The sequence below is a fragment of the Micropterus salmoides genome, unplaced genomic scaffold (assembly GCF_014851395.1).
Source record: "Micropterus salmoides isolate LMB-PRFRI ecotype aquatic unplaced genomic scaffold, ASM1485139v1 Ms_hic_scaffold_14, whole genome shotgun sequence".
Classification (NCBI taxonomy): domain Eukaryota; kingdom Metazoa; phylum Chordata; class Actinopteri; order Centrarchiformes; family Centrarchidae; genus Micropterus; species Micropterus salmoides.
The window spans coordinates 14,788,023-14,801,280 of record NW_024040485.1 but is presented as its reverse complement, the minus strand read 5'-3'; the positions used below and the strand labels follow the sequence as shown (position 1 = coordinate 14,801,280).

The 13,258-nt window shown below is 38.8% G+C and overlaps 1 protein-coding gene across 3 annotated transcripts; it reads right to left on the bottom strand.

Annotated features, from left to right (window-relative positions):
- Positions 1 to 1,946: 1,946 nt before the first annotated feature.
- mylk4a (myosin light chain kinase family, member 4a) lies at positions 1,947 to 12,831 on the bottom strand. 3 transcript variants are annotated; one of them, XM_038717915.1, is made up of 15 exons: positions 11,742 to 12,831; positions 9,233 to 9,370; positions 8,877 to 8,973; positions 8,179 to 8,602; positions 7,154 to 7,497; positions 6,179 to 6,284; positions 5,584 to 5,677; positions 5,105 to 5,214; positions 4,729 to 4,870; positions 4,548 to 4,618; positions 4,320 to 4,448; positions 4,094 to 4,246; positions 3,908 to 3,986; positions 3,559 to 3,613; positions 1,947 to 3,468 (listed from the first exon to the last, which is right to left on the bottom strand). In XM_038717915.1, the coding sequence occupies exons 1-14, from the start codon at positions 12,270 to 12,272 to the stop codon at positions 3,560 to 3,562; spliced, it is 2,472 nt and encodes an 823-aa protein (XP_038573843.1). In that variant the 5' UTR covers positions 12,273 to 12,831; the 3' UTR covers positions 1,947 to 3,468; position 3,559. The 3 variants fall into 3 exon arrangements, with proteins under 3 accessions (XP_038573843.1, XP_038573842.1, XP_038573844.1); XM_038717914.1 differs by having other exon boundaries at positions 1,947 to 3,311; positions 11,742 to 12,829; XM_038717916.1 differs by lacking the exon at positions 9,233 to 9,370 and having other exon boundaries at positions 1,947 to 3,311; positions 11,742 to 12,829.
- Positions 12,832 to 13,258: the final 427 nt, after the last annotated feature.

Below are 13,258 nucleotides of genomic sequence, written 5' to 3'. Positions count from 1 at the left end.
AAAACCCCAACCCTAGCCCCACATTGGGCGCTCGTGGCCATTTAATCCTTTTGGCTGTTATTTTGATATATTTACTTTTACTTCTGTGCTTCCGTTTCTAAATTCTTAACAGAAAAATACAAAAATTAATGAATTGAATTTGGTTGAAAGTTTTGGTCACTTTTCATTTTTTGATTCTAACAAAGACAGAAAAATGTCTCAAGGACCCCTAACACAGTCAACCAATCAATCTGCCACAGATTGTGTTTCTTCCCAAGTGTGCCATGAACCCCATGTATGGCACTGCCTTTTTTGTTTGTTCTTTTGGTTACCTTATCTTATATTTTTGCATTATCCATTATAATCATTGACCACACAACATGTCTGGTAATATCTCTTACTTTTTATTATATTTTCATTCTAAGTTGGCTTTACTCTCTAATTTTCTGTAAATATTCCTACGGCAGTTTTCCATTTTTAGCTGCACATCGTCCACTTACTAAGAAGAAATTCCACAAAAGGAGCTTGAGCTCAAGTCAATTTCAGGTTTTCATACGGATGGAAGACAGTTTGTCTCCCCATCTCTTGTCACAGTCCAGTGCAGGATATAAATCAAAATGGAATAAAAATGAAAATAACCCAAAACTGTGAATTATTTTGTTGGCCCTTACAATTTTATGGCCATGACAGTCTTAAACTACTGGATGTAGAAGTGGACAACTACTGGGTTTCAATGCTTTTTGGTGGTACAGTTTGCTTTTCTGGTATTTCTGTACAATTAAATACATGTTTCTCATGGTACTCCCCCATAAAGTCTGCACTTATCCCTGACTAACCCTGTGGCTTCTGTTAAATAAGACCATACTGTCTTTTAAAGAATAGCACAGGCTGAAAGTTAAGGTATACTTTGTGGAAATATAACTTGAAATGTACCCATGCTCCTCGCAAGCTCACATCGCTGTTTCCTCACTGTCATTCTCAATTTTTTCTGCATCAGCCCTTCCTGTGACCTTTGTAAAAACGGTCGATACCTTTTTTTCTCCAATATATCTGAGCCAAAGCCCCATTCCCCCAACATCATCATCACCCCGCGCACTCAGTTTATTTTCTCAGGTGAACACACTGTATTGCACACACTGGCTCCCTCAGATGCTCTTTATTAGGCTCCTGGAATCAGCTGTAGCCTACTTTCATCTTGAATAAGAGGAGAGTGTTTGTGTGTTTAAGATTTAAATAGACCTCGTCTGAGATTGTAAAATTCTCACCAAAAATAGTCCACTACGTAGTCACAGATGTCACAGAAAAAATGCTTCATGAATATTGTTTCTAATCATACATGGATGTACTGCTATAGTCAGAGTTTAAATATATTATTGTAAAAACACAATATACCAGAGGCTGATTTTAGACTTCAGCATTAGGAGACCCCAAATAGACTTATTTGTTATGGAAAGAGTGTATTGTCACCTCAGATGTATCCTTGGCTTTGACTATTCGTAAATGTTACCACATTGACAAAAACATAACATTTATTTTCAATCTAATATATAAGAATAAATTATTCGTAGATACGATTCAAGATATCATCTAAAGTGTGAGGTTGCAAAGGGGTCTTCACTAAGACCTCTATACCTTCGGCTATAAAAAGGGCAAAGGCAGTCAAATCCCTATGTTCTAACGTCACTCCTCGCTGACAGAAAAAAAGGTCAAAAATATTACACCTAAGGTTCAAGAGGACAAAAGTTTTCTAAATGACACAATAATTAAACGTGGATTAAAGAATAATCACATGGTTTCTCTGCCTCTTTATGGCTACTTGCATTTATTATTATTTATTACATTTTCTTATTTTCATTTTGCCCAATTCATGAATATGTATGTTGAGGCCCTTTTTACATTTTTGGATACCCACAACTGTACTGTTATTATAAAAATAAACTTCAAACAACTAATAAACGGAATCACACTCTCATTTAAGACACAACTTAAGTTTAATGAATGTGTACACACTTCACAAATACATGCTGAATTTGAAATTGCTAACACTCGGTGACAACAATTTCTTTACTAGCACTCTGTGTTCAACAACAACTAATGTAACATTCATTGTGAAGTTAAATTAAAAACACATAAATGTAGTTCTAACAACATTGTATCAACTTAGGCAACATTAGGTAGTGTATTACTTTAATTTAGTGGACCTTCACAGAAGGCATTTCAAAGAAAACAGTGTTCTGTGAAAAAAGCATCTATAGTAGCATGAAGAGTAGCACTAGAGTGGTATGACAGCATACAGTACAAAAAAAAGACAGAAGTTTAAAAAAGTTATTTCTCTGTGAATCAAGTTTAACCTTTAATAGCTGATAAAACACATAGAGGCATGCAACAAAGAATCAAAATAATACACATAGCTGATAAGACATGTGTAAAAACCTGGACAAAGCAGGATGAAAAAGATGTAGGAAATATGGGTAGATCCAGCCAAACAAGCTTTTTAACTGGAACTATGGTAGCTTCATGTATAATCTGTTTATAAAAATATCCTTATAAAGTGCACATACCACATCTTGTGACATCGACCACACAAATTCCATTCTGTCCATACCTATAGTACACAGCCAGCATTTAGATGTAAGAAAATCTGATTTTTAATCTAAAGTTCAGCATTTATATACAGTGCCCCTAAAAAAGATATTGGATAATATTTGAGCGCGTAGAAATGCAACAGTCACATAATACGAATCATGCCTTCATACAGTAGCAGTCGAGGTATGTTTCTAAACATGTAAAGTTCATATCTATCAATAGACAACGCAAACAGTAGCGATCAATAACAGCACAATGTATTTGGTTAGAGATTTGGTTAGACAAACAGCTGATACAAAACAGTCCAATACAACACTACCACAAACAATCTAAACAGGTGATTGCCCATTGCTCTCGACGGTAACTGAAAATTGTGAGCTTCACAAAGGTAGCATTTATTACATGGCAATTTTACTGGATTGATAAATGTTATAGGATGTTCTTGTTATTTTATTAACCCTTTGTTTCTCTTGCATTCCAATAGGAAAATACATTTTCATGAAATTACAGTTTACTCCATGGTGGGACTATCAACTTTTAAATTAAACAAATCTGTTTTTGTCTGTATATTCTTTTTTGTATATTGCTTGCGTTAATACAACACAGTGGAGCACATGTCAGGAAAAGGTTTGTGGGGTGGCCAGAATTTCCCATTCCACAGGTGCATGGACTGAAATTTGGTAATTTACATGGACAGGAGGGTTGGTCCAAGTGGCCACAGCTGGAGCCATCACATTATGGCAGCCCTTAAAAAAAACAATGTAAATGGAGATTATTCTCTCAGAAGGCCGCAGTAACTGTATATCTGTAACAGGCAGGTACTGAAACTCCTGTTTTTGCTGTGCCATATCCTGCACAACATTTGAGGCATGCTTCCCCCTTGTGGATGGTTTGAAAGCATTCCTGTGAGGGTTAAATGTTTGAGGTGACACTCTGATTTTTTTTTCCAAATATAAAACACTTAAAAAGAAGAAGAAGAAAAATCAGACCAACCTCAACTATCGGTTTTGGGCACACATGATGATCGTCGTGATCTGCACATAGTTTTCTGTGAAATAAAGCAAAAAAACAAAAAAAACATCAAATGATTCATTCAACAAATGGAAAGGACACTGACACATAAAATTGGTTTCCTCGCTCCATAAACATATTTTATGTCTTTTATTTTGTTTAAAGAAATTGCATAATGTATTTACTGAAGTTTTTCTACCATATTAAAAAAAGCCGTCCAAGACTTTTGTTTGTTGCTTCAATATTTTTAGGAGACTTAAATTTGTTTAAAATTAGCAACCCTTTGTATTTTCTCAGTTTAGTTATGATAAATGTGGACCGTGTATTCTACCTTTGTGTGAAGGCGATGATGAAGGACTGGGTCAGATAGCCACGGATGTCTTAAGGCCTCAGATGCCCCCATCCTCCAACTAATGACAAACATATTGACACAAAAATATTATTCGTATGTTCAAAATCACCGTATGTTAACCTGAGTACACAGAAAGACAGTGAAACAGAGCGAGGAGGTGGATACCTTTTATTCACCATAAGGAGTCTGGAGATGAAGTCTTTGGCTTCTTCAGACGTATCTACAAACTCTTGTTCCTCAAAGTTCCACTTACAGGCCAAGATGTTATTCAGAGTCTCATTGTCATTGTCACCAAGGAAGGGGCAGAGACCACTCAGGCTAACGGAGAGTGACAGACGGTCATTAACATTAGTTTGTGCATGTGTGTGCATGCGTTTGTGTGTTTACTTACAGCATGTAGGTGATGACCCCGAGGCTCCACATGTCTGTGTTGAACGACACAAAGTCGTAGTTGATGACTTCTGGAGCAAGAAACTCTGGCGTGCCAAAATTCACTCGCAGTTTCTCCCGCGGTTTATATCTGTGTGCAAACAGAACTGAAATTCATATACATTACCTTTACATTTTATATGACTACTTCAGTCAATAAAACTGATAATAAAATAGAACCGGTACTCACATCCTAGCAAGACCAAAGTCGATGATTTTGATCTTATTTGTGACTCTGCTCACACACAGGATGTTTTCTGGCTGAAATTTATAACAAAACAAAATAACTTAAGTTATTGGTTGATTACATCAAGAATGTGTGAAGTGTATTTTTTAAAAAACATTACAACAGACATAAGTGACTTTGGCACCTTTAAGTCCAGGTGTAGGATGTACATTTTGTGCATATGCTGCAGGCCCTCGCAAATCTGCCTGATGAACAACACAGCGTCCAGCTCCATTAAAGTGTAGTTTTCATCAATGATTCTGTCAAACAGCTCCCCTCCACCAACACTAAAGATAAAGACAAATGCATAAAAAAACACCCCAATTTTAAAGCATTTTAAATCTTAAGTGTTGTTTTATTTTAGCGTAACTATCCACACTATCTAATAATACAGCTGTCAAACAAGTAACAAGAAAGAAAGAAAGAAGTCTATGAAAGACAACTTCTCGGAACAAAGCGTACAATAAGCTGTTTTGAAAGAAATAAACATATGTACTGAAAGTATAAAAGAAGGAGCATACTATTCAAGTACAAGGATGATGTCATTCCTTGACTCATAAGCTGCATAGAGCTGGATCAGGTTGGCATGGTCCAGATTATTCATGACCTGGATCTCATTCTTCACCACCTCCTACCAAAAACACAGGCGCAGACAAACAGACAACGAAATGCAGAAGCAGGCAAACAGACACAGATGCAGACAAACACAGACACAAACAAGACACAGACAAGCGAGCAGACACACACACACACACACACGATGAGAGGTGTCAGCTGTTCTCTGCTATGGGACAATGCATCTTCTCTTCTAGGACAAATATTTCTCACTTAGGTGAGAAGTATTCCCTTTGCTTCTGTTCCAAGTGGCCTTGTAGTGTGTTAGTATGTACAAAAAATTGTAACTGAGCCTCTGCTTTTTATATCATGTGGTGTGGTTCTCACAGTAGGTATCAAAATAGGACTCATTTATTATCATTACACTTAATGTTAGGTGCTGTACCTTTTCTTTCTGGTTCCTGGCTTTGATGACCTTCGCTGCCAAAGTGAGACCGGAAGAGTTTTCAACACATTTGTGCACCTGGCCAAAACGACCCCTTAAAAAGAGGGTGAGGAAAAACACTGGTCGTTGCAGAGTACAAGTCTCCAACTCTATTACCTTAAAATTGTACACCCTAGCAGCTGTGAAACAGGACAGTGATAGTGTTTCCATGACAAATCAACAAGTTTTAGGACAGTGTTGTGATTAATCTGTTATTTTATTAAATTGGAGCAGTGCTGTGTCTCCTCTTTGAAGACTTGGATTAACACTTGGTGATTAGCTACCCGCTGGTTCCAGGGATACAGTTTCGCATACCACTCAGTCCTGAAGTAAAAATAACTGCCGTGACTCTGAAGTTATGAACCAGAGGGGGGAGAGGAGAGGAGAGGAGAGGAGAGGAAAGGAAAGGAGTGGAGAGGGGTTTTGCAATTAGGCTATGGGAACTGAGAACCTCTTTCTCACTGCCTTTGATCTGTGATAGATCAACTGGTCATAAATAGCTGACTTTTTTTCTTTTTTTTACATCACACAGAGATTTTTAAAGTATGATACTCACCCGCCCAGGACCTCCTGCCAGTTGATGGTGTAGAAGTTGATGATCTGGTTGGGCTTGGCAGAAACGATGCGGTGATTGAAAGGAGCCACCGGAGGAGGAGTGTTGTCTAAAGTAGGATGGGGGCCAGAGAGACAAAAGAGATAATCTGTTTTAATAAGTTACGAGGAATGTGAGAACACACATACATCAGCTACAGTGATGCTTTTCAAAGGGTCCACGGCTGTTATAATAAAGTTAGCACGTTGTGTATTTACACGCCGTGATGAAGTACAGGCGCAGTTGTTGTCTAAATATTAAAGAGGAATAACAATACTTCAGCACAATACATATTGTAGTCCAAGTGCCAGACTTCCTCAAGGGCGTTATCTTACTTCATACCACTCTACTGTACAATTCACATCTTCTGTGAAGCTAGTAAGGAAATTATCGACAGACATAGCGCTATATCTGTGCAATGAGCTAATATCAACCCATATACAAGCCTGGCCGATTGAACAACCACAGACTATTTAATTCAAACTACTGTACAGTATTCAAGCCACACACGCACAAGGTCTCCAACATGTAGATCTTATAATGATTAGCTTATTCTGGCACTACCTTACAGTGGACTTTCTGGACTGAAAAAACTCCCCTTCACATCCACATACTGAACTCCATTACTGCGCTTAAAACCCTTCTTTTTAAACTTGCTTACTCAGTTTAACAGCATCTACTCTCTTATTTTACACTGCAAAATATCAATTTTGTTTGAATGTTGGTGTTAATGAATTATTGTAATTTTCTTATTGCTGCTTGTTGTTTATTATGTTTATTGTATGTTTTTATTACTGATTTTACCTGATGGTGTCCTTGAGTGCCATGAGAGGTGCCATTAAATGAAATGTATTTTTGTTATTAAATAAAACTCAATTATTCCAAATTTCCACTTACTTTAACTTCATACTTTGATAGTGTCAAGGAGTCCTGACTCACCAATAAAGTACCGCTCTACATCTTCTTCATCCACCTCCTCTGCATCATTTTCTACATCGTTGTCCTTTCTCGATCTTTTCATCCTTTGCTTTAGGTCTAACTGGAATTCAACTCCGTCAGCCCTGAAGACGGCCCAGCCCTCAGAATCAAGCCTTTGTTCGTCCTCCTTGTTGTCTACCTTCTTCTCCTCCTCTTCAACCTCCTCCTTCACCACCTGGCTCTTTACGTGTTCCTCCACTACAAAGTGTTCATTAGCCACAAAGGACTTGGTACTTGTGCAGCTGACTTCTGATATCCTGTCCTGCTCAGCCTCTGGAGATGGGGAGGCATCTTTTTGGTCATCGCTGCAGGAGAAAGTTATGGTGTTTTTACTCATTCTTTTGTTTGTTTGTTTATTATTGTTTACTTTTGTTTCATTACATCGTGTGTAGTTTATGGTACATTCTGTAGATGTGGCTAAAGGCACAGTTTAATTGATCTTCGCAAACACCATTACACACATTACACAGAATTAAGTCATAATATCAATGAAATGTCTTATCTATATTATTGGCCAAGGCTAATCACAAATAAAAACATTAGCTGTGATTTTTTTTGTTGGATGTCCAAATTATAATTGTATCCATTACAGATAATGAGGCTCAATTCGACTGAAATGTTAAAAAACTAGAAAAAAATAGTGAGGTGAGGCAATATACTTAATATTTCTGTAGTCTAATCTGTAATCTGCAAAAAAAAATTCTTGATTGATTGTTTGGTTTATAAAACATCAAAAACTGTAAAAACAAAAAAACAAAAACAAACCACCTTCGTGATTTGCTAGAGCACAATCTGACATCATCAAATGTTTCTCTAGGTCTACCAATAACCCAAATAATTTACTAAATTGCAACACAAGGAAAATGAACTCATTTTCACAATAAACATTTGATGTTTTTGTGTAAAAAAAATAACGTAAACAGTTATTATCAAAATAGTTGGATAGTTATGGATTAATCAGTTTATTGGGGTTAAAAATAGACTACCTTGTAGTCGGTTCTTTTTCATCGTCATGGGCAGCAGGGGACTCTGAGGGTTTGGTTTCTTCAGCAGGAGATTCAACCTCTTCCTTCTTTTCCTCTGGGACAAATAGATTCTCTTCCTCTTTCTCTTTCTCCACATCAAGCTTGGGTTCCTTTTCTCTAACCTCTGCCTCATGCACCTTTTCCCCAACCTCCTGCTCACTAACCGCCTCGACAACCTCACGTTTCTCAGGCACAGCCACATGGGAGTCCTCACGCAGGTACAGGTAGCAAGCGGGGGCATCAGGCTTTTGATCTTTAGGGGACACTCCAGCCTCCAGATCCAGATGTCCAGGGGTGAGATGGTGACTTGATTTCTCTGCATTGTCCCGGTTGAGTTTCTGCACCTCTTCAAGGAGCAACACCTGCTTCTTCAAGGAGATATTTTCTACAAAATGTCCAAATACAAATTGGATTGAGCCCCACAATATGTTAAACATTACTTATAGCTTTCCAACATATAAAGAAATGAATTGTGAATTGAATTATTTTGTATCAAAGGTTATAGGATATAAATCTTTCTCCCATAGACGTTTTGAGGGCAAATTCAGGTTTTTATTTATATATTTCTACTGCTGTGTCTTATTGATCATTTTATCTGGACACCAAAGTTTAAGCACCGACAGATCTTTGCAGATTTGACAGTATGTTGATCTCAGCACCTGCTGTGTCTGGGGGCTTCATCTTCTTTTGAGCTTTCAGACCCTTGGGGCTCGAACAGGGCTTATCTGTCCCATCTTTACCTTTGTGGTCCTTCAACTGTGAAATACAAATAAATAACAGTGAGAAGAGAAATGATGGATTATATATCAACATTCAGTTTCATATTCTCAAAGCAATTGTCTCAGTTAAGATGTTATATTAAAGGACTATTGTGGCATTTAGAATATAATATATAATATATTCACAGTATGGAGGCAGCCTTTTAATCTAAAACACAAAGAACAAGGTGACAGCCTAGAGCCAGAAATGCAAAAGCACAATCAGTATACTCAGACTGTAAGCAAAATAAACCTACAAAGTTTCCACATTTGCGAGAGGAGAGGAAATTCTTTGGTCCTTGGAGCTTTATCTTGTTAGAACGCTGTGGAGAACTGGGCTCACATGCAGGAATTATCTCCAGATTCCCTTTACTGGCTTTATTAGAGGTAGGTTTCTAGTAAAAAGACAAGATGGCAAGGCTTAGTAGGGTTATATGAATGCACATGGAAATATAAAAGATAACATGTTAAGACTTGTCAACAAGAGAGAGAGGAGGTTGATATGATGAAGTTAGGGTCACATGTGATACACACAACAGGAAAAATGAATCAAATCAAATTAATGAATCAATGAAATGATTAAAAAATATAAGCAACACCTTTTTTAGATTAGCACATGTAGGCCTATATTGCACTTCTCCCAAGCACAGACTGACTCGTATAATGGCATGCCTTTGATTATTCATGGCAGATGGATAGACAGCAGCAGTGCAGTGAATTTATAGCTTATCACTTGTCGCACTCAGGGATGGAACGCAATGCCAACCCTGAGCGGAAAATATTACAAGCAACCGTAGGCTGTTGTTCAAATTTCTCAGCTGAGGAAACTCACTAAACACTCTCTGATCAGGTTAGCATGGAAAAACCTGTCTTGAATGCTGTCGTGAGGTAATCAGTAGAGGGGATATTTCGAGTGCAGTGTTTCCCCAGTGATAGCAGTGTTTTCTGGAGTTCAAAACTCTGATTGGGAGATTGGGGAGAGCGTGGAGAGGCCGTAGTAACAGGAATTACTTGTAAGGTATCTCACACCTCTGGGGGTGGCGGAAGATGAAGCCACCACCTGACAGGTCCTCTGACGACCACAGAAATTCCCTGAAATGTGAGTCACACGGAAGCCATCAGATAGGTATGTGGTATAACGTAGCCATACAATGATGATCCAAACTTTTAGTTGGCTTGAATTCATATTGTAGTCATATCTTATTTTAACACAAATATGAAAACGGACTGCACTGTTGTACACCGTGCCCTGTAACATAAGTACTCTTTCAAGTATGTGATAACCCTGTCACATGATGTCATAACCACTCAGGTAAGTTTGCTCTTTGCGTGTAGGTCATAGAAGAAAAGAGATATGACTCTAACCTCCGCAGCTACACAAGTGATAAGAGTGTGGTGATAACGTGCTTTAGGAAGCCTGTAAGTTCAATACCAAGCAGCGCTTAGTGACCTTTATACAGGGTCTGACTTATGATTGTATAATACATATTCTATTCAGCTGAGCCCAAGTTTAAACTTTTAGACATTCATTTAAAATGTAAATTCCGCATCCTGACTGACAAGTGCAAAGCACAGTGCAGCAACATTAACCTCACTAATATTTACATAAGTACATATTTAGTCCTTTACTTCTCTGAACATGTACCAGCAATTCCTGGTCCTACAGACATTTACTGGAACCTCTAAATCAAAGGTGCTTTGACAGCATTATCAGCAGGACTCCCAATATAATTTTATGTAGAGCTATTTTGCGCTGCAGATAGGTTGCAAAGAATCACATGGCACAGACCCACTGTTACCCACTTTACAGTAGAGGGTAACTAGTGATGTAAAACACACCATGTCCGAACTGTGACAGAAGTAAGACTAATAGAGTTCACAAGGCAGATATGTGACTTGTTTCATTGAGTCAGTTGCAAATTATAAAGAGAGATGGGGAGAAAGACTGACTCATCGCAATTTGTTGACACCTGACTCCCGGTGAGCCCTTTTAGACTACAAACACTGCAGCCCCGATCCAAAAACAGCATTTCTAAACCGGGACACTTCACATTTCACCCCTGGCCTCACACCGGCCCTCTCGTGCCTTGCCCTCCCTGGGGGAGTCCCAGAGTGAGCCTTGTGCCAAGGAGAACATGTTGCACTCAGCATGGATAGAGGTCCAACAAGTTTAAGTGAGAGTTAAATCGGGGTTTTATATAAGCTATGAGTGACATATTTATTGAGCAGTAGCTTACATAACACTATAAAATTAACATTCTTAATTACTTTGCTTTCAGTCAGCAGTTGGCAAGTGTAAACATGGACAAATCCCAGACACTACCTATTACTCCAGCCAATTATATGGGGAATTTAACACGCAAGCCAAGTCACATTCATCGGCATGAGAACTGTTGGTCAGCTTTGCTGCTATGATCATTTTCACATGTTCTGCCAAGAACAAGATCTTTGTAAGATCTAAGAAATCAAAGTCAGCATGGAGCATCTTATGCTGCACAGACAGGAACAAGACTAGATGTTCATATTGATGGATGGGCTGCAATACCTGGCAACAACTTTAGAAACTTGAAAAATGTCAAATGTAAAATTGGAATCTAATATGGCAAAATAATACCCTCAATATTGTGATATTTTGGTCAGTATCAACAATAACAAAATTTGGATTCATGCAAAAGCAACACAATGCAGCATTTTCACATTTGGCTGTACAGTAGGTACACCCTTGAAGCAATTTTGAGTTTCAGCATGTTATTTCCTTAGTCTCACCTTGTCAAGCTTCTTGTTAATTGTGTCTGTAGAAGATTTCGTCTTAGTTGCTTGTTTTCCTTTATTGTCTTTGAGCTTGGAGCCCTTCCGAGCTGCAGGGCCTTTGAACACCAACTCCATAACCCTGGAACTCTTCACCGTCTCCCCAATGAAGCTGATCACCTGCTGCATGCTGAGGACCAGTTTTTCCATCCCTTCGAGCTTCTGAGCCTGCTGCTCGGACCGCTGGTTCACTGCCGACATTATGGTGCTCATCTCCTGACATATCTCCTTCACCTCTCCACCCATGACCTGCGTCTGGTTCACCATCCTGGGTGGAAAATGGATCTCCTCCTTGTCAACCTTCAGATTCTCCATATCCTTTTCAATGCCGTCAATGTCCTGAGACATCCCTTCTAGTCGGTTGAGGACCTTCTCTTGAATGTTGATGAGCTTGTCCATCTTGCTGCTCAGTGACTCAATCCGATTTTGGATGATGTCAAAGCTTGCGCTGTTGCCATCTCCTACTGTGTTCATTACCAAGGAACTCATGGCTTACGGTGATGTAAAACTCACGTTAAGACACCAACTTTAGACAAAAGTAGGACCAATAACGTCCGTGAAACAGACAAAAAGACTTTTTCAAAAATTGTAGCCAGCTCTGCCCTTCAGTGCTCCCCTTTGGTGCACAAACTAATAAAGAAAAGTGGAACAGTGGAACAGCACAGATTCAAACTCAAAAATAACCAATCACCAGCAATGCAACTGAAGATTTGAAACCTCTACAACTGAAAACTCAGATAACGTGCTCTCAGTTTCTCTCGCACTTTATCCCTGGCGCCTGCTTCTCTCCACACTAGAAATGGTATTAAGAGTGGAGTGAGCCGGTGTCCCTAAATGTAAATGGACAGCCGACGTCAGCAGGGGTCAAGTGTTTGGGGTGGGGGCTTGGCACTAGTTAAGCTATGAGACATTTGAGAACCTTTAAGTGTTAAGCCCTCCACCGTCACTGGCCTGCTAGGTGTCAAAATGGTCACTGTACACAGTACTTCTTCAGTGTGTAAGACAAGCATGACAATGTGCATTCATTATTAGTGTTTTTCCTATTCATTCGACAAAGACATTAACTGCTTGTAATAGATACGTCTGGTCCACATTCTTGAGTTGAATGCATGGGTGTCCAAAAAAGGAGAAGGAGCTCACAGGTGGGGGTATTAAAGTACAAAAAGAGATTTTACTGTTCAAAATACAAGTTGTGCTGACAATGAAAAAGTAATATTCAAGTAAAATTCATGGCAATGGGAAAGTCTGAAAGGACTGGGCTGCTGGATATTTGGCACTGTTGTATGTGGGTCTGTCTGTGTACAGTTGTGAATGAGAACCATGTTGCAATGCAAATTCCCTCTTTATCTCTTGAATGCCTGTAACTTGCACGCAGTGTCAGGGGAAAGAAGAAGCCTGTGACTCCTGGCTAAGAGGACTAACATTAAGATGTTTAGCCCGTCTGCTGAAAGAAGAGATGGGTGATGATATGTGGA

Bases quoted from the DNA above. Each gene is read 5' to 3' on its own strand.
- mylk4a (XM_038717915.1), bottom strand. From the start codon at position 12,272: ATGAGTTCCTTGGTAATGAACACAGTAGGAGATGGCAACAGCGCAAGC. The intron at 4,619-4,728 runs GTGCCAAAGTCA...TATAAATTTCAG, and splicing joins TCCTACACCTGGACTTAAAG to CCAGAAAACATCCTGTGTGT. The intron at 4,247-4,319 runs GTAAGTAAACAC...ACTCTCCGTTAG, and splicing joins GGGGTCATCACCTACATGCT to CCTGAGTGGTCTCTGCCCCT.